The sequence below is a fragment of the Nicotiana tomentosiformis genome, chromosome 2 (assembly GCF_000390325.3).
Source record: "Nicotiana tomentosiformis chromosome 2, ASM39032v3, whole genome shotgun sequence".
NCBI lineage: Eukaryota > Viridiplantae > Streptophyta > Magnoliopsida > Solanales > Solanaceae > Nicotiana > Nicotiana tomentosiformis.
In genome coordinates this window covers 4,878,366-4,896,511 of record NC_090813.1, presented here as the reverse complement: position 1 = coordinate 4,896,511, position 18,146 = coordinate 4,878,366, and the positions used below count along the sequence as shown (strand labels likewise).

At 36.8% G+C, this 18,146-nt stretch overlaps 3 protein-coding genes across 6 annotated transcripts; 1 reads left to right on the top strand and 2 right to left on the bottom strand.

Moving 5' to 3' along the window:
* Positions 1-875: 875 nt before the first annotated feature.
* On the top strand, positions 876-4,550 carry LOC104106586 (adenylosuccinate synthetase, chloroplastic). Its single transcript, XM_009615160.4, has 4 exons — positions 876-1,362; positions 2,184-2,876; positions 3,068-3,379; positions 3,899-4,550. The coding sequence occupies exons 1-4, from the start codon at positions 1,021-1,023 to the stop codon at positions 4,067-4,069; spliced, it is 1,518 nt and encodes a 505-aa protein (XP_009613455.1). The 5' UTR covers positions 876-1,020; the 3' UTR covers positions 4,070-4,550.
* A 1,389-nt stretch (positions 4,551-5,939) lies between these two features.
* On the bottom strand, positions 5,940-7,214 carry LOC104106585 (dehydration-responsive element-binding protein 2F). The gene has a single exon (XM_009615159.4). The coding sequence runs from the start codon at positions 6,998-7,000 to the stop codon at positions 6,140-6,142; it is 861 nt and encodes a 286-aa protein (XP_009613454.1). The 5' UTR covers positions 7,001-7,214; the 3' UTR covers positions 5,940-6,139.
* Positions 7,215-11,247: 4,033 nt separating this feature from the next.
* Positions 11,248-17,020, bottom strand: LOC104106584 (uncharacterized). 4 transcript variants are annotated; one of them, XM_009615155.4, is made up of 7 exons: positions 16,810-17,020; positions 14,984-15,204; positions 14,693-14,889; positions 14,421-14,528; positions 12,501-14,317; positions 12,198-12,270; positions 11,248-11,939 (listed from the first exon to the last, which is right to left on the bottom strand). In XM_009615155.4, the coding sequence occupies exons 2-7, from the start codon at positions 15,108-15,110 to the stop codon at positions 11,793-11,795; spliced, it is 2,469 nt and encodes an 822-aa protein (XP_009613450.1). In that variant the 5' UTR covers positions 15,111-15,204; positions 16,810-17,020; the 3' UTR covers positions 11,248-11,792. The 4 variants fall into 4 exon arrangements, with proteins under 4 accessions (XP_009613450.1, XP_009613451.1, XP_009613452.1 ...); XM_009615156.4 differs by having other exon boundaries at positions 14,984-15,157; XM_009615157.4 differs by having other exon boundaries at positions 14,984-15,097.
* Between the last annotated feature and the right edge of the window lie 1,126 nt (positions 17,021-18,146).

Below are 18,146 nucleotides of genomic sequence, written 5' to 3'. Positions count from 1 at the left end.
GTCCCCTTTATATATTAAGGGAGGCCTACCTTTTAAGGCATTATTTTATTGTTCCATAAAAGGTAAAAGTCAAAGATTTTGGTGACCGTTGGTACCATTTTTGTTTTGTTCCGTGATTTCTACCATAATGACAGGTTAATGACGAGAATTAAGGATCTCTGTCGGAAGAGTTGACAAAGCTTTTTTCGAGACCGTTAGAAATAGGACCGGTTATGCCTTCGATAAACTCGAGGGCCAATCTGATGGTTTCGATGGCTAGTTTTGACAATGCTTTGGGCCCGATCTTAAATATCATATTCCGATCTTGGCTAACCGTATGGAACGTCAGATCGAGCTTCGAACATCGACTTTTACCCAATTACAGATTTATCGACCCTGGCCTACCGTTTCGGAAGCTAGATCGAACATCGAGCTCAATTTTAACCCTATACCGTTTCTTTTTCCTTTAAAATTTTCTTTAATTTTTATTTGACAGAAATGAGAAATGTCAACCTTATGGAAATAACTGTTAAAAAATCATGTTAAGAAATAATTACTAAGAACGAGATATAGGCTTTAGAGGACTAAGAAAAAAAGTGAATGACATCCTAGGTTTACATTGCCCAAATTTTTACATTATTTTCTTTTTCAAATTTTCTTATTTTTTTTAATTTTCTATTGTTTTCTTATTTAAGTTTAAATATACATATTTAAATATATATTTTATATTTAATCTTGAATGTTTCTCAGATATGTTGTTCTGCCAAAGAAATTTACATATAATATTACAAGATTCACAAAGTGATGCTTAATAAAAAATAAATTTAAATTATAATATCAATATTAAGTATACTAGTAAGGGTATATATAAAGGACCAAAATAGTCCCTCCCCTATGCATTAAGGAATGCGACTTACAACAATTGGTCCCACCTAAAATATTCTCAACTTAAACCCTTGAAAAGCTTCTTTTCCTCCTCCTTCTGTCTCTCCGCATATATTCATTTTTTTGCCGAGCACAGCGCCACCGTACGCCGCCGGCATGACCACCATGAACATCTCAACCCTGAGACTCGACTCCAATCCAATCACCACCTCGACGAAGTCAACTACTCATCGGAGTGGGGCCCTCGGTTACAATGGGAGCTACAGCTGTAGGCTCCTTCAGTTTCAGAAAAAGAATAAGGCTCCTTCAATTATAGTTTGTTCAACAAAGCCGCTTGCTTCGGTAGTGGAGCATCAGGGAGTCAATGACTCAGGGTTGACTCGAATTGAGTCACTGAGTCAGGTATCGGGCGTCTTGGGTTGCCAATGGGGCGATGAAGGAAAAGGAAAGCTAGTTGATATTTTGGCTAAGCATTTCGATATTGTTGCTCGCTGTCAGGTATATATTTATACTCCCCCTCTGTTCCATTTTGTGTGAGCTTGTTTGACTGGTAATTTCACATTTATGTGAGTATAAATCATCTCGTCAATGGCACTAGGAGCTCCCCTTTTTGCTCCCTTGGTGAAAGTTAAACCGTTTCTATAGACTTGTGGTCTAAAATAAACCACAGACATTTGTGTGACCATAAATCATATACAAATCAAAATTTTACAGTTAAATTGTTTCTAAATTTAGAAATGTATTTTTTTGTAACAATTTTAAAAGGAAAGTATGACACATAAATTGGGACAGAGGGAGAATGAGTTTATGTTCCTAAAGAATTTTTGACTTACAACAGCAATAACACTATATCAAGTCTGATATGGTTACTTGAAAAATAGAGTAATGACCTGCTATATCTGGTTAAATAACAGTGAGACTGTAAAGCTAATAATACTATTTGCTTCCTTATTTGGAATTTCTGTGAGATATATGTTGGTTTCATTAAGTGGGTGAATTAGGATTCAGGAGGCTTCCAAAAGATGCATAGTGAAACTTCAAGATCATAGTTTTTAGTTTCTGCAGAAAGCTGTTTTGAATTCGTTGCATCTTGAGTCTTGATCTCCCCATTATTATGAAATCTTCATTAATATTTAGATTAAATATTTTTTGGTAGAATGTTCATATATATTTTTTACCAATACCAATAGGTCCTCAAACTTGGTATTTGCTTTTTTTTTTCTTTGGCGATCCTATCATTCCACTTCAGATTATTGCCTGGGATAGGTAAACTTGTTAACTAGCTAGCTGAGCTCTTCAATAATGTTTCTTGATGTCAGGGGGGAGCCAATGCTGGTCACACTATTCACAATTCTGAGGGGAAGAAGTTTGCACTGCACCTTGTTCCTTCAGGGATTCTCAATGAGGAAACCATATGTGTTATTGGTAATGGAGTCGTGGTGCATCTACCAGGACTATTTAAAGAAATTGATAATCTTGAATCTAATGGAGTCTCTTGCCAAGGAAGGATCTTGGTGTCTGATCGTGCTCACTTGTTATTTGATTTTCACCAAGAAGTAGATGGGCTTAGAGAAGCTGAGCTAGCTAAATCCTTTATTGGCACAACCAAGAGAGGCATTGGGCCTTGCTATTCAAGCAAGGTTATTCGAAATGGTATAAGGGTTAGTGATCTAAGGCATATGGATACATTCCCCCAGCAGCTTGATCTTTTACTATCAGATGCAGCTTCAAGATTCCAAGGCTTTAACTATGGCCGTGACGTGCTCAAGGAAGAAGTGGAACGCTACAAGAAATTTGCTGAGAGGTTGGAACCCTTTATTACAGATACTGTGCACTTCATGAATGATGCTATATCTCAGAAAAAGAAGATTTTGGTTGAAGGGGGTCAGGCAACAATGTTGGATATCGATTTTGGAACATACCCTTTTGTGACTTCATCCAGTCCATCAGCTGGTGGAATCTGCACAGGTCTTGGCATTGCTCCTAGAGTTGTCGGTGATCTTGTTGGTGTGGTAAGCAAACTTGATTTATTTTCTTAAAAGAATTTTTCTCCTTTTATTCTGAAGAATGAATAATTCTCATGGATGTTCAACTAGCTCTTAGGAACCAATTCACTGCATGGTCCTTCAATCTCCCTTTATATTGTGTTTTAAGCTCAGAGCAGCCAAATATTGTGCATTTTTAACTTATGCTTTTCCTGCAGGTTAAGGCATATACCACAAGAGTTGGTTCTGGTCCATTCCCAACAGAAATCATGGGCAAAGGTGGTGACCTTCTTCGTTTTGCAGGGCAGGAGTTTGGCACAACTACTGGACGCCCGCGTCGCTGTGGTTGGCTAGACATAGTTGCACTGAGATTCTGCTGTCAGATAAATGGATTTGCTTCTCTAAACCTAACAAAACTAGATGTTCTGTCAGATCTATCAGAAATTCAGTTGGGCGTTACTTACAGGCATCCTGATGGTTCAACATTAAACTCTTTTCCTTCTGATCTTCGTCTTCTTGAGCAAATAAAGGTAAGTTCTTCTCTTTTTCTTCTTCAACATCCTTTTGTGTGATGATTTTGTGGGGCAGAAGTGAAGTGAGTGCAACTACACAAAGACTGCCTGGATATATTAGGTCTCTTTTTCTATATTTCCTGGTGTGTGGAGGCCTAGATTACTAGTTCCACTTTCATGTGAATGTTTTCGGGAAATGGAGCCATATTAACACATTGAATTCTCTGAAAAGCATAAAATCTATTTCATGAAAGATTTGTTTTTAGTGAGGAGTTAACTCCAGTTTAGTTTCCTCTACCCTATGATTGGAAGGTGGAAGAAAATGAAATTTCCGGTGTTTTGAAACTTTGTTTCCTTCCATTTTTGTCTTTTTCTCCAATTTATCAGGATTTTTTCCTATTGGCTGTTCATATCCCGGAGACCTTCAGTATGCACACAGAATCTTCTTTATCCCCCCTGTTGCATGTTTGTTGTTACCATTTTGTACTTCTTGTATTCTGACTTTGACTATTTATTCGGTTCATTTCATCTACATAGGTGGAATATGAAGTTATGCCTGGGTGGCAAAGTGATATTTCTTCCGTCAGAAAGTATTCTGACTTGCCCAAGGCTGCACGTGAATATGTAGAAAGGATAGAGGAGCTTGTTGGGGTACCTGTCCATTACATTGGTGTTGGGCCTGGTCGTGACGCCCTTATCTACAAGTGATTTTAGATTTTTTTCCGTCATATTGTTGTAATCTTATTCTTCAAATTGCTGGTAAACCTTAGGCTAAGCTTGTAGTAACATCAAGGATTATCAATCTGATGTCATTGCCTAATGTAAACTAGATATCATCCCATCCCCTTTTTTTGCCCTTTCGGGATTTTGTTGAACCTCGGAAGGAAGAATCAGGTAAGAATTGAATTGGCACCGGGTTGCTTGGGTTTCATGCCTCCCCAAATAAGAGGATTAGCTGCAAGTCTGCAATGAGGATCAAGATTTTAATGTCAGTTGGATGCAACAGCTCTGTGCTTATATGGTCGAGTTCCATTTTTGCTTCAACTCTGCCTGTTGCTGCATATTCCAGTACTGTAAGTTATTAAAGTCATGAAAATTGATCTTTCTTTTCCCTTCTTGTTCTGTATGTTGACGAACGTCACTTAGTCAACCCTTCAGTATTGCAATATTCATGTCTTGGTCTTCCATATTTCATGATTCTTGAATTCATACTGCAAAAGCTGTGATGCCACTGAGTAAAAGTGTTCTGTGCCTTGTGATGACACTTTCGCCTATATTGGACAGTTGTGTGCCACTGCTTTGTTTTCATCTTTTCTTGAACCGAGGGTTTATCGGATATCAGATTTTTCTGTTGGTGAACATATTACTTCCTCGTATCCAAAAAGAATAGTGATTCATAGTACGAAGGTGAATGCATGTATTCTTTGTTGTGGATTCAGACATTTGTTTCTTAAGACTTAAAAAATGAAATTTTTATATTTGAAACTACATGAACACACTATGAATCGTTATCTTTTGTACTTAAATATTTAAAGAGATGTTTGAAAAATTTGTCGTGAAACAAAAATTACCTAGTGGATAGTATCGTTCTTTTTTGAGATGGATGGAGTATCTTTCAAACAATCGAATGAACAATGAAATTAATTGAACGTGATTCCCATTTAAGAGAAATTTAATTTGAGTTCCACGTGATAGGGGGCGCTCTATTTTGAACTACTACTGTTGGTTTTCGCCCTGTTTGAAATACAATAACAAATATCTATTTGTTGAGAATTCTTTCATCTAGCTTTTTATTTTATACCCCATCGGCTCACTTTTACTTGTCATGTATACTAAAAATATATTTTTATTTTTACTTGTCACTTTACTTGGCATGTATACTAAAAATATATTTTTATTTTTACTTGTCACTTTACGCATATCAAGAGAAGACATATTTTTTTTCCTGTTATACCCACTGTATTTATTACTCATTTCAAATTATTTTATCAAATCCAATAAAATATGCATCAATTAATATGGGTACCGTGGTAAATTATGTACTTCATTTATTATTTCTTAAGTAGCGTGAAAAGTCAAAACGTTCCAACTAAAAGTGAACGGAGGGAGTAGTATACCGAAAATAATAAGCTAAAGTTATGTAATCTCACTATTGCTTCTCGCTCTTCATGCGTTAGCACTTGTTTTACAGACCCGTGGGCAGGCTCCATTTCAAAAGAGTTTTAACTTCTATACTCTGATATTGTATTTTTATACTATTAAGTTAAAATGACCTGCAATAACATATAATTCTTTATAGTAAGTGAAATTAATAATGTTGTCTTTGTGTGACCTATAGTTCACGAGTTCCAGCCGTGAAATCAGCTACTGATGCTTGCATCAGGGCAGGGTAAGTTGCCTACATCACGCCTCCTGGAGTGCGGCAGTTCCCCCCACCCTGCATAAACGCGGGATACTTTATGCACCGGACTGACCGTTAGCCAGCAAAGTTAATAACTTAGAAGTTCAATAAATAAACTTTCGTAACCAGTTAAATAACACTGATCATGTAAAAATTTCTTTGCACGATCTGTGTATATAAGATAAATTCTTTAAAAAATTACTGTCAAGAAGAGTTTTAGTACGTATAATAATATTAGTGCAATATGTCTATACCTATCTTCTACTAACATCAGAAAATATCCTCTTAATCTATTATACATTAGTCTTCTCAATCCCATGCACTCCTACAGAAAAGGAGATTTCCCTGGTGTCTGCAAAAATAACTCAAAAAGTTTTTCAGAAGTTCCAAATTGAAGAAGGAAACATAAGCTCATCATTCACATTATAAGCATCAACAAAGCTACTAGCCTCTTCTGTCTGATGATCATCCATCCCTGTTATTGCACCCAATGTGTCCCAATTGTAACTTGCATCAGCAAAGAAATTAGCAACTGAACTGTCATCTTTCAATGAAACTTCTGACTCTGTGAAACAACTGATGCTATGATCATGACTTTTATCCGCCTTATCATCATCTCTTTTCAGTATTCCAAGTTGTTGAAGAAATTCATTCAGATCAATCTGAGGCTTTTCTTGAACTACTGATTTGTTTTGTGATGAAAATTCAACTTCCTTTTCCTTGACTTGTGGAATTGTCAAGTGGGGTTGTTTACTAAAGTTGTGTAATTCATTCTTGGGATTACTGATTAATGAACTTGAAGATGATGCTTCTGTTTTCTTGAGTTCTTGAAGTCTTTGGTGAATTACATGAACATTAGGCTGAGCACTTAAGTTGAGTAAACCAGTAGCACTATTAGGGAATGATGAAACAAAGTTGCTAGAAGAAAACCATTTGAACTTTTGTGATTTGTTTAATGGATTGAAATTAGCTCTCATGTGTGGTAAATTAAGGTAAGCATCAGGACCATATAATCTCCGAGCTGCTTCATCATAAGCCATAGCAGCTTCTTCAGCTGTGGCAAAAGATCCTAACCAAAGCCTAGTTCTCTTCTTAGGCTCTCTGATTTCTGCTACCCATTTTCCCCATGTTCTTTGTCGAACGCCTCGATATTCGCATAATGCATTTTGTGGGCCACCTTTTCCTCTTGCTGGCCCCTTCTTCCATGGTTTTAGTGGATTTCTTTTGTAGTTGTCCATCTCAGGATGCAAAGCAACTGACGTCTAGTGTGATTATTTTCGCTAATCGAAAACCTTGACTAGATTGTCAGTGCTGTATTGGAAGGCTGATGTCAAGATCACGACTTGTATTAGTAAGAGTGACAATATATTACAAGAAAGCTAACGTGGTGTCATCGGGGAGAGGCACCAATATAAAAAGAATTTAGCTTGGATATTGAGTAGTGAAGAGTGTATTTTGCTTAGTGTTGAGTGTGAGGAGGGAATGGAAGGCGCGGGGGATATGTATAGGTAGAATTTGTAGTTTGATTTAAATGTTTTCACGTTTGTAGAAAGTCTTATAAGAGCTTCATGTGACCGTTGTCCGTTGGTCTAAGTAGTGTACGCTGAATATAATGTCAAGTCACATTATTCTTAGTTCTAATTTTTCTTTCATTGTTTATTTCCTCTAATTCATTCTTTTATGTTCTATTGCTGCGTAGGGGTGGCAAACGGGCGGGTCGGGTCGGATATGAGACAGTTCGAAACGGTCAATGAAAAAACGGATAAATTATCCGAGCCGACTCATATTTAATACGGAGAAAAAACGGGTTAACCGGCGGATAATATGGGTAACCATATTATCCATCGCTTCATGAATATGATCACTTTTGAGAGAATTTCTAATCTCCCAAACTTGAGGAACCCCCAATTTGAGGTTTTACAGATGTAAAAGTTAAACTCATTAGTTATCCATTAGTTACCCATTTTCTAAATGGATAATATGATTCTTATCCATATTTAACCCGTTTTTAAAAATTTATTATCCAACCCATTTTTTAGTGAATAATTAATATGGGTAATTAACTGTTTTCTTTTAACCATTTTACCGCTACTAAGCTGATGCTTCTGCTTTGTTTCTAGAGTTTCCTTTCATTATACATATGAAGTAATGCATGATGCATAAGCCAATGGTTTGTTTTAATGCAACATAGGCTTGCATGCATTTATTAAAAAGATGAAAGTAAGATTTGCATATGCACTTTTATAGGCTCTCCTCGTATTGAGAAGCCGATCTAACATATAACATATGGGTTCGCACGAATTTAGTAGTAGCTTTTGTCCACTGGACATATGTATTAAAAAGTCTACTAAATATATATAATATTTGACTATAAATCCAATTATTATTGTATATAATAACTTGAGCTCACTGTATGACACATAAATTATAAGTCCTAGATCTGCCTTTGCATCCCTTATTTCGTAAATCATCACTCTGTTGAGTAATGGGTAATATTAGGCGCTGCTGTGTCGCTTGTGCTCAGACAAGAGGGGTTGCTCTGATGGTAAGCAACCTCCACTTCCAACAAAGAGGTTGTGAGTTCGAGTCACCCCAAGAGCAAGGTGGGGAGTTCTTGGAGGGAAGGATGCCGAGTTTCTATTGGAAACAGCCTCTCTACCTCATGGTAGGAGTAAGGTCTGCGTACACACACCAGACCCCACTAATGGATTGTTGTTGTTGTTGTATCGCTTGTGCTCGTGACTAAAAAGGTAAATCTCTTCAAAACTGTTTCAAAGAAATTTTTTTCCCTTACTTCTTAATAGTTAAGAAAAATACAACAAAAGGGTATGTGATAAAAGAAATAAAAGGTAAATCAATAACAAAATAATATGATGAAAGTCATCATTCTTGAGATTTATACTATAGTCGGTCGGATCTACCATGTAAGCTAAAAGTTCACGTAACCGTTAATACTATATATTAAGAAATTTATAAAATATTTATAAATAGTTGACTGTGAACCTAATTATTATTATATTAACTTGAGATCGGCATATAAATAACCCATAAACTTTAAATCCTGAATCTGCCGCTTCTGGAACTAGTATATATGATCTTTTAAACTAAGATCAGCCCATAGAATTGAAGACATGAAAACAAATTGTTTTGAATGCAGAATGACACCTCACTTCCTTGGATTCTCTATTAATGGTCTACACTACACTCTTCTCTCATATAGTCACAGACATTCACAGAAGATGAAGAAGAAGAAAGACTAGCCAGTGAGTTACTAAGCAATTAAGAAAAGCACCTCACAAAATATTTTTGACATTCACGAGCCCTCTAATTCACATGTTTTCCTGACATTCACAGCCTGATTCTCGAGACTTTTTGTCTTCATCTTTATCCCATGCAATGCATACGTACACAACTTGATAGTGTGTACTGCTGGGAATTGAAGCACACTGTGAAAATCCAACTCTACCAATTGTGCACACAGCTGCAAAGGGGTTGGACCTTTGGGGGCGGCGCGGAGTTACACGCAGGGGCGGCTCAAGTACATGCGGGGCTTAAAGCCAAAGTTTAATGTGAGGTTTTTAAAAAAAAAATTATAATATATGGAGTATATTTTATCTGAAGTTTATTCTTCTAATTTTTGAGATACAAAGTTGTTAGTAATTTTTTTATAATTGATTTCCTCTGATAATTCATTTTCAATTGATAATATAGCCAACTCATTTAATCTTTTTTGAGACATGACGAAGGGTGGAAAACGAAAGGCGTTTTCTGGTCCCCCCGAGCCGGGGAGTGCTTGTGTGTGTGTGTGGGGGGGGGGGGGGTTGCCATGACGAAACAAGGGAATCCGCTTTTGGGGGCGGGAGTGCTTGGTCGCTGGGGTTTCCTTTTCCTCAACCAATTTCAAGGGCTAACCCACGCACAGAGAAGGAAGAAGCTATCTCAATATCCTTCACACAAATGACATTTATCTTTCCCATGACTACTTAGTGTGTCTCAACAACCGTGTCATTGATCTTAGGTTAGACTTTATAGAGCAATAAAAGTATAAAACTATTGAAAGCTTAAAAGTATTATTGAATACCTTAACTAACGAAATCTTGGAGAAAGAAGGTGAGTAATGAAATCTTAAAGAAAGAAGGTGAATAAGAATATCAAAGAGAAAGACAGAAAATATGTAAAATTAAGGTTGGGGAAGTAAAATTTTTACACATTATCTAATGAAGGAGTAAAAAGTGGTATTGTCAAATCAACTCAAATTGAAATATTAGGAAAAATATTCATCTACCCATTTTAGGTAAATCAAATTATTACTTTACTTATGCTAAAATGTTTTCTTTCCTTTTATATGAAAAACTCTACTTTTATATTAAAAGTATTACTCCCTCCGTTTCAATTTATGTAAACCTATTTTCTTTTTAGTCTGTATCAAAAAAGAATGACCCCTTTCCATATTTGGAAATAATTTACCTTTATGTAATCATTTATAGCCACACAAAATATATGTGCTTCATTTTACACCACAAGTTCAAAAGTCTGATCTCTTTTAACTTAGAGAGAGTATATTTTTTTAAAATACCATAAACTTAATATTTTTACAAAATGGGGCCTCCAAATTTGGGGACATAAGGCACAAACCTTACTACTAATAACACTAGAGCCGCACTTGGTTGCACGATTCAAAAGGGGTTCAATTGAATTTCTTTCTTCGATAATGTACAAATAGTTTTGTTTTATTCATGTATAAATTGGAATCCACTTATAAGGGAGGTCTGAGGTTTGAATCTTAGGTGTGGTATTCTTGTTTTTTCTTTTTTGATTCTTTTTGTCAGAATTCATGGCTCGTTTGGAGAGGAGGGAGGATTCTTGTGCCTTTTTTAATCTTTGTCAAAATTTCTTGGCTTTGCCACTGTTCTCAGGCAGAAGGAAAGGGCAAGGAATTGATCTGATCCAGTAAATGGATGACAAGTTTGACAACAACGGTAGACAGAAAAAGAACTAGTTGAAGTAGAATATAGTAGTAATATGTACTAGTAGTTTACCTGTGACAGTAATAAAAGGAGAAACACGGGCTTATGTTCCCCTTTGCATTCTCGGCATTTCATGACAGTGTGAGACTGCTATTTGTCATCACCATAATAATACTATATCAGCTTACCAACATTTTTTTTTTTTTAAAAATATTACACTTTATTCTTTCTTGTCTTTTCTCTTTGAATTGAACTTATAATTAACTTCTTTTAGTAATTGTCGCGTTCAAACTTCATGGTAACCGTGACTCAGTTTTTAATTTCACTACACATGATCGCTACTAGTTGAGTAGCTTAATCGGTCAATGTCCATATTCGTACTGCAAAGAAATTAAGTGAAGATTTTATTTCATATAATAGGGGTACCCAGACCAGTTCAATATTGTTAGCTTCATCCAAATTGTTGAACATGCTAAACAAGGTTGTAATAACAGCTTCAGAAATCTACGAGCACGATGTTAAATATTGTTTTGGAAGCATTATTGATGTCAAAAACAAAGTGTTGTGATTACATCCAAAAAGATAGCAAAAGAACAGATAAGACCCTAGCTATCTATACAAAAGATTCAATGAACCGTAACAAGGTTTTACAGTCATCTACCCGTTCCAATTTACCCCAAAAAGGATTACAAACGAGCTATTCTTAGCCCCCAATACACAGATACTATTGAGTGTCTCTTACTTTCACCCCTTCAGCTTAGCATCATATTCATATAATGAGAAAATCATTTTGGCTTTTCTTCATATAAAAAAACTCCACAAGCATCAAAATCTACGCTTTACATCTGGACCACCCCCCTCCCCCCCACCCCACCCCCAAAAAAAAAAAAAAAAAAAAACCCTTCCACTCAAGGTAGATAATGAGGTTAATTAGCAAGCATTGTTGTGGCATGGCTGTAGCTAAGCAATAACCGAGTTATGAAAAACAGTCTTGTTCAATATAAGCAGCCGAAAATATTAGACAACTGTACACATATACAGAGTCCATTAAAGAAAGAAACCTTTACGTTGCTCTCTCCTTTGCTCTGCTCATGTTCCTCCACTTATCTTTAAGGTCCCCAGTGGTCCGACCTTTCAGGAAAACATCACATCCAAATTCCAAAATCTGCTTCCATCTATCAGGAAAATGCGAGAATCGTTGTACTCCCTCCTGCAGCAGCAATGGCAAAGACTAGTACCAGAAGATAGCCAAGGGAAAAGTACTGACTACACACACACAGAGTCCAGAGAGAGAGAGAGAGAGAGAGAGAGAGAGAGAGGGGGGGATGTGTGTGTGTGGGGGGGGGGGATGTGTGTGTGGGTGGAGGGGGGGGGGGTGAATCCCCCTTATATTAGAATAACTGGTGCCTTCTTACCAGCTTTTCAAGGAGAGAACTAGCAAATTTAGACAGAAAGAAGATGCGTGTACCTTTAACGTTTCCTCCTCTATCTTTGTCCATTGGACCTTCTTCCTCCTCAATTGAGGTGTTATGGGAAAGGTACTGCAAATAAAAATGAACAGTAAAAAATCAGAGATAGAAGTTATAACCAAAACACAATCAACTGCCTGATAATACTGATTAACAAAATGCTTTGATTCAACGCAAAAAGAGATAGGAAAACCAAAAAAAATGCAGAAACTGGAAAATATAAGTAAAATGGATGACACATTTGAAAGAATGCGTGGAGTGACCATATGATTTGCATACTTTGGGAAGTGCATCAGACTTACTGCTTCTTCTCTGGATTCCTAAATTGTACACGATATCTGGAACCAATCTCATCTTCTTCAGAATTTTCTTCTATAGAAGAACTTCCTTGACACACAGGTTCATGAGAAACAGGTGGTTGAGGTGGATGCATCTGCATGAGTTCAGCATTCGTAGAATTTCTATTAACAGGACCACTTCCCGCTTCTTCAGCCTTCTTCAAAGAATTCTTGTTTCCATTCCCATTATGACACAACTCTTCTTCCTCTCTGGACTGATTCTGCTTAGATCTATGACATCTAAGTTCTGATCCTTCAGGTTGTTGACCAGCTACCAAGCATTGTTCAGGTGCAGAAGCCTCTGGTTGAGGTGAACCCGTCTGCATGATTTGAACTCCAACGGAATTCCTGTCGCCTGGAGCACTTCCTGCTTCTGTAACCTCATTCAAGGAACTCCTCCCATTCTCATTGTGGCATAATTGCTCATTCTTATCCTCTCGAGATTGATGCGGTTTCGTTCCTTGTGACTTAGGTAGTGACTTCTTTGATTGTTGTCCAGCTCCCAAGCCAATAAATGCAGCCAAATGTTTCCTAGCAAGTGAGACCTTCTTCTTACCGTCCAGGTATTCAGAAATTGCTCGAGAATATGCACAAAAGGGGCAGTAGAAGTTCCCTTTGTAATCAAAGTTGGGCACAGAACCCAAGCAACTTTCATGAACCATTAATGGGCAGGTGTCAGAACTACAGACAAATAATTTCCCCCCTACATTACACTTCACACAAAGATTAAGCTCACTACAATCAGCAGCTGCCAAAGAATCTTCACCCTGAGCACATTGCGAGCTCAAGAAATCATTCTTCTGTGTAGCAAGAGCAATGCTCTCATCGTGATACTCATCAGTATCACTAGAGAACTCAAATTCATGACTTTGCTCAATATTCTCTTTGGCTACTTTAGAAGGCTCACCATGTTGCAAATCTTGTGGAAGATTAAACTCCAGGTCATGTTTGGATCCATGAGTGCGAGAATCTTGTTGAATCGCCAGCTGGCATGAGCCACTGGATGTTCCAAGTTCAGCGCAACCATTGCTGCTACGTCCAATATTTTGGAACTTTTGGTCTGTGCTCATTCTTTGAGGCAAGAGCTCATTGTGATTAGAGTCACTTCCATGTAAACCACTTCTTGATGCAGCATGCTCAGCACAACCATCGTTCAGGCCTCCATTTGCTTCGAAGGCCCCAACTTGAGCTTCATCTTTCGAGTTCCCGTTTTGAACAATAGGTTGACTTCCTCCAGATGATTCTGCTGGGAATGCATCTCTCCCAGACAATAGCAAATCAGGAACTGTGTTCCGAATGGGACTAAAGACAAACTGCTTAAACTTCTTGGCAGCCTTAGCACAAGGATCAGAACTGTTCTCTGATATGGCTTCAGTTTCATTGACTTCTACTTCATGAGCAGTGGAGGCATCGATACTCCTCTTAGCACGCACCAGAGCGCTTCCTAGCTGACTTTTTTGCTTGCCATTTTTATCGGACTGGGTCCTCCAAAAGGTAGGGGTAAGGTCTGCGTACACATTATCCTTCCCGGACCCCACACTGTGGGAATATACTGGGTATGTTGTTGTATTTTTATCAGCCTGGGTAAAAGCATCCAAGTTCCTAGTTGGTGCAACATGTTGGGTATTTGTGCCTCCTACTTCATGTCCCTGCTTAAAGCCATCAGAATCAACAGCATCAACAGGAACACTATCTCTGGAGTGATTCCCGAACTCCAATCGACTTCTTTTTTTCAAGGATCCAGAAAGAGGACTGGTAGAATCTACAATGTTATCTTTAAGCTGTTTATCAACAGAAAATAAAGTAAATCCCAGATAATAAGACAGATATATTTTCAATATGTTCCAACTTCTCCAATTCAAAACATTATCAAGACTAGCTTACTTGTTTCAAAAGACACTTCGGCAGGAGAGATCTCTTTTTCATAATGAATGACCGAACATCCCATTTCAACATCTCAGGCGCTGCTGTTTTTAAATCTGATGCAGAAGCCTAATAATATTTACATGCAAATACACAACTAAGCATGTGTAAAACAGGAGTACTTAAAACACTAAAGGAGACCATTTCCCTTGTAAATGGGTCCCTTGCTTAGATCTTTCAAATAACTGAATCAAATAGTCCACCCTAGATAAGTAAAAGAAAGAATTCATTACCTCCAACAATATGCAGCGAAGGACATCTTCACAGCTCTTTGATGGATCAAGTTCAATATTGGCACCTGGAACTGAAGCAACATTATTTGCTTTCGGGATTCTCTGGACAAATAAGCTCTCTAAAACTCTCAAGGAAACCATTTCCCTAGCATTTCTCCCCAGATCATCGGAAATTTCAGGAGTCCTCTTAACCAAATCTGTTATGCATGAACTATTAATGTCAAACAATTCTGATGCCCACAATTTAACAACAGCTTCTACGAAATAAAGCAATTGTAAATTCACACATACTGATGAGTAAAGATGTATCTATTTCATTGAAGCTTGCTAGTGCTTCAATCACCCAAATCCAGGGTAGAGATGATGTACAGGAACGCTTGGTAGCCATGAAAGTCTGTTGCAGAGCTTCAGAAACCATAAATTCGCTAAGTCAATTCCCAGCTACCTCATACTTTGCTCATGAAGCTGTTTGACATAGAGATAGAGGATGACAGTGCGATGAATTCATAATACTGACACAAGTAACAATTATATTAGATACTTGCACCCATTAACTCAATATCCAAATGACATTCGTTCATGATTTTTATTTCAACTGGATAAATAATAAAACTTTATCTAAAGGCCTCAAACAAGGCCAAAATACATGGAGGCTATGTTGAGGAAGAGCAAAACATAACAGGTAAACATAATCAAAGAATTCCTTGAGCAAGCGAAAATAGGATATAAACACTTTCTCTTGATTTCTTAAGATGCCAGCTCCCCCATCAAAGCCTATTCAAAAACTGAAACTGGTAACATAAAGTTGTGTAAATCAGTGAGTATTTACTAGAAAACTCAAACCTAACAATCCGAGCTGGCATATAGGTTTAAATCAAAACAATAAAACAATACATAATACTACAGCTTCTTGCGTCGAAGATTTCCTCCTCGTCCTACAAGTGCTATTTCTTCAATAGCTTCCTTTCATTCACTAAATAGTAAATACTCACCTCTATAAGTTTCATCAACCTTGTAATCAGTGAATTATGAGATTTGGGAAAGAAAGAAGCACTATAAAATGACGTTATGTTTCAACTAATTAAATCATACTTCTACACTAGTCCTTTCTTCTCAAAACTGAAGTTCGTGCTTTAATTTAGTATGACCACTGGAAATCAGAAATGGATACATCTTTTTTATGTTAAATCAAGGAATATTATTAGAGTAAAATAAATTGTGAGTGTCTCTACCATACTAGTCCTAGCACTAGATACTAGATAAAAATGCCGGTCACCACTCACCATAACATAAGATCCTACTCTGCTTGTTTAAGTCAACCCAGATTGCAATCGTCATCCATTATAGTTATATGCATAATACATTCAAGTACATATTGAACAAAGAAAAAGATAACATGGAAAACAGAAAAAAGTTCAAAACAATATGTTCTCAAGCACCTAAGGGTGTGGTCTAGTGGTCAATGAAGTGGGAGTAAAATGAGGTAACATGTTCAAATCCCAGCGGAAGCAAAAAACACTAGGTGACATCTTCCAATCTGCCCAAGTCTTGGTGGGCAGAGTTACTCGGTGCCTGTACTGGTGGGAGATACGAGGACCGGGTGGAATAGTAGAGGTGCGCGCAAGCTGACCCGAACAATACCATCATAAAAAAAAAAGTTCTCAACCCCCTCTCGGGAAGGCAAAAATTAATTGGGACAACAAAAGAAAGAAACATGAGTATATGACCATTTAGCTTGGAAGAGTATGAAAGTAAATAAAGCTGGATCCTTTCACATGTTTAGCATTATAAATAACATAAGAACTAAGATAAAAATAATAAGACGCATCTCAGTTGTCGCTACACAAAATCCATACCATAAGCTGCTTCTGTAAAACGATGAAGAACTAATTACTTAAATGCTGTACTGTTCTAATTTCAAAATTTATACACACATGCAGACAGATACATATAGAGATATTCTTGAAAACCTAATTTGGAATGAATTTAACGATAGGCTAATATCAGAATTGAAGCTTCTCAAGTTCCTAATTTCCCCAATTTCTCAATTGATTCAAATTGCAACAGTATAAAATTGAAATACAAATAGAAAGAAAAAATATTAGATATTTTAGAACCTTCAGTTTCAATTCGTGTCTTTGTACAAAAGCGGATGAATCACTTTGTTCGCAAGTTGCAGAGCTCCCATTCAACCGTTCAAATCTTTATTGTTACCGAAGCAGGAAAATGAAAACGAGAAGGAAAAGTATTAAACTGAAAAAAGAAAAAAAGAAAAACATTTGGGGAAAGAAGTGGGCTTCGGGTCGTTGGGTCGGATCCTCGTTCACAAGTCGCGAAGGGGTAATAACCGAAAGGGAATAGGGCATCAGGAAAAGAAAATAACTTTTTTACGTCTATTTAGCGTAAAAGATGTATAAAAAAGAAGGAGGATCATAAAATTAAAAATAAATTTGTAAAGAAACAAAAAATTATTTGACTCCCGAGAGGGATCTGCTTCGGCAACCAGTTGATTGAATTCATAAATTAAATTAAAATTAAAAAAAATAGTCCCTAATTAATGTATTGGGCAAAATGTATTTTGGTCATTAATGTATGACACTGAACATAAACTATCCTTCATGTTTGTAAAAAGGGGAAATTTTTGGTCCTAAGCTAAATAATAGCCCTAAACTAATGTTGTCCAACGGAACGGTCTGGACGGGACAAAATTATCGGGACGAAACGGGACGGGGCGGACCATAAATAGGACGGGATAAACGGAATGATCCGGTAGGTCCATCCCATCCCACTAAAAAACTCGATGGGACGCGACGTGACGTGGGGCCTAAGTAGTCCTTTTTAAAAAAGGTTATTTAAATATTTAAGCAATAAATTTGGCAACGGCTATTTTTTATAGATAGCAACGGTTATTTTTCTAAAGTTGTCAATGACTAAATTTTTAAAATTTGCAACGGCTAGTTTTTTGACTTTTTAATAAACTTAAACTTAATAAATTATAAAGAAACTAAGAAAAGAATTATAAAATATTAAAACAAAAGACTTATAAGGAAATATTTTAGTAATTATAATAGACTTTTAGTTTATTTAACATAATCTCAAGCTATAAAGTAACTAAGTAAGACAATTCATAAATAAAAAAAATCAAGGCTAAAGCCTTTTATATTATTAATAGAAGTTTCAAATTTCACATACAAATACATGCCTTTTGAATAGCACATAATCTATGCACCCACCTTCTACCTTCTAGGAAGGGTTCTGTTTGAAGTAGGCCTCTTAGTAGCTAATTACAAATTATCATACTAATATTTGTAAGCTCCCATATAGCTTCGTTATAACTGATATATAATTTTTGTGAGACATTGTTCTGGAATTGGCAATGTTGCTCGATGTTCCATGAGTTCCATACCGTCATCGCTCCCAGTGCAAAGTATCTCAATGTATTCTTCTTCTTCAC

Bases quoted from the DNA above. Each gene is read 5' to 3' on its own strand.
- LOC104106586 (XM_009615160.4), top strand. From the start codon at position 1,021: ATGACCACCATGAACATCTCAACCCTGAGACTCGACTCCAATCCAATC. The intron at 1,363-2,183 runs GTATATATTTAT...TCTTGATGTCAG, and splicing joins ATATTGTTGCTCGCTGTCAG to GGGGGAGCCAATGCTGGTCA. The intron at 2,877-3,067 runs GTAAGCAAACTT...CTTTTCCTGCAG, and splicing joins TCGGTGATCTTGTTGGTGTG to GTTAAGGCATATACCACAAG.
- LOC104106585 (XM_009615159.4), bottom strand. From the start codon at position 7,000: ATGGACAACTACAAAAGAAATCCACTAAAACCATGGAAGAAGGGGCCA.
- LOC104106584 (XM_009615155.4), bottom strand. From the start codon at position 15,110: ATGGTTTCTGAAGCTCTGCAACAGACTTTCATGGCTACCAAGCGTTCC. The intron at 14,318-14,420 runs GTAAGCTAGTCT...GTTGATAAACAG, and splicing joins CGAAGTGTCTTTTGAAACAA to CTTAAAGATAACATTGTAGA. The intron at 11,940-12,197 runs GTACACGCATCT...TTGCTGCTGCAG, and splicing joins TAGAGGAGGAAACGTTAAAG to GAGGGAGTACAACGATTCTC.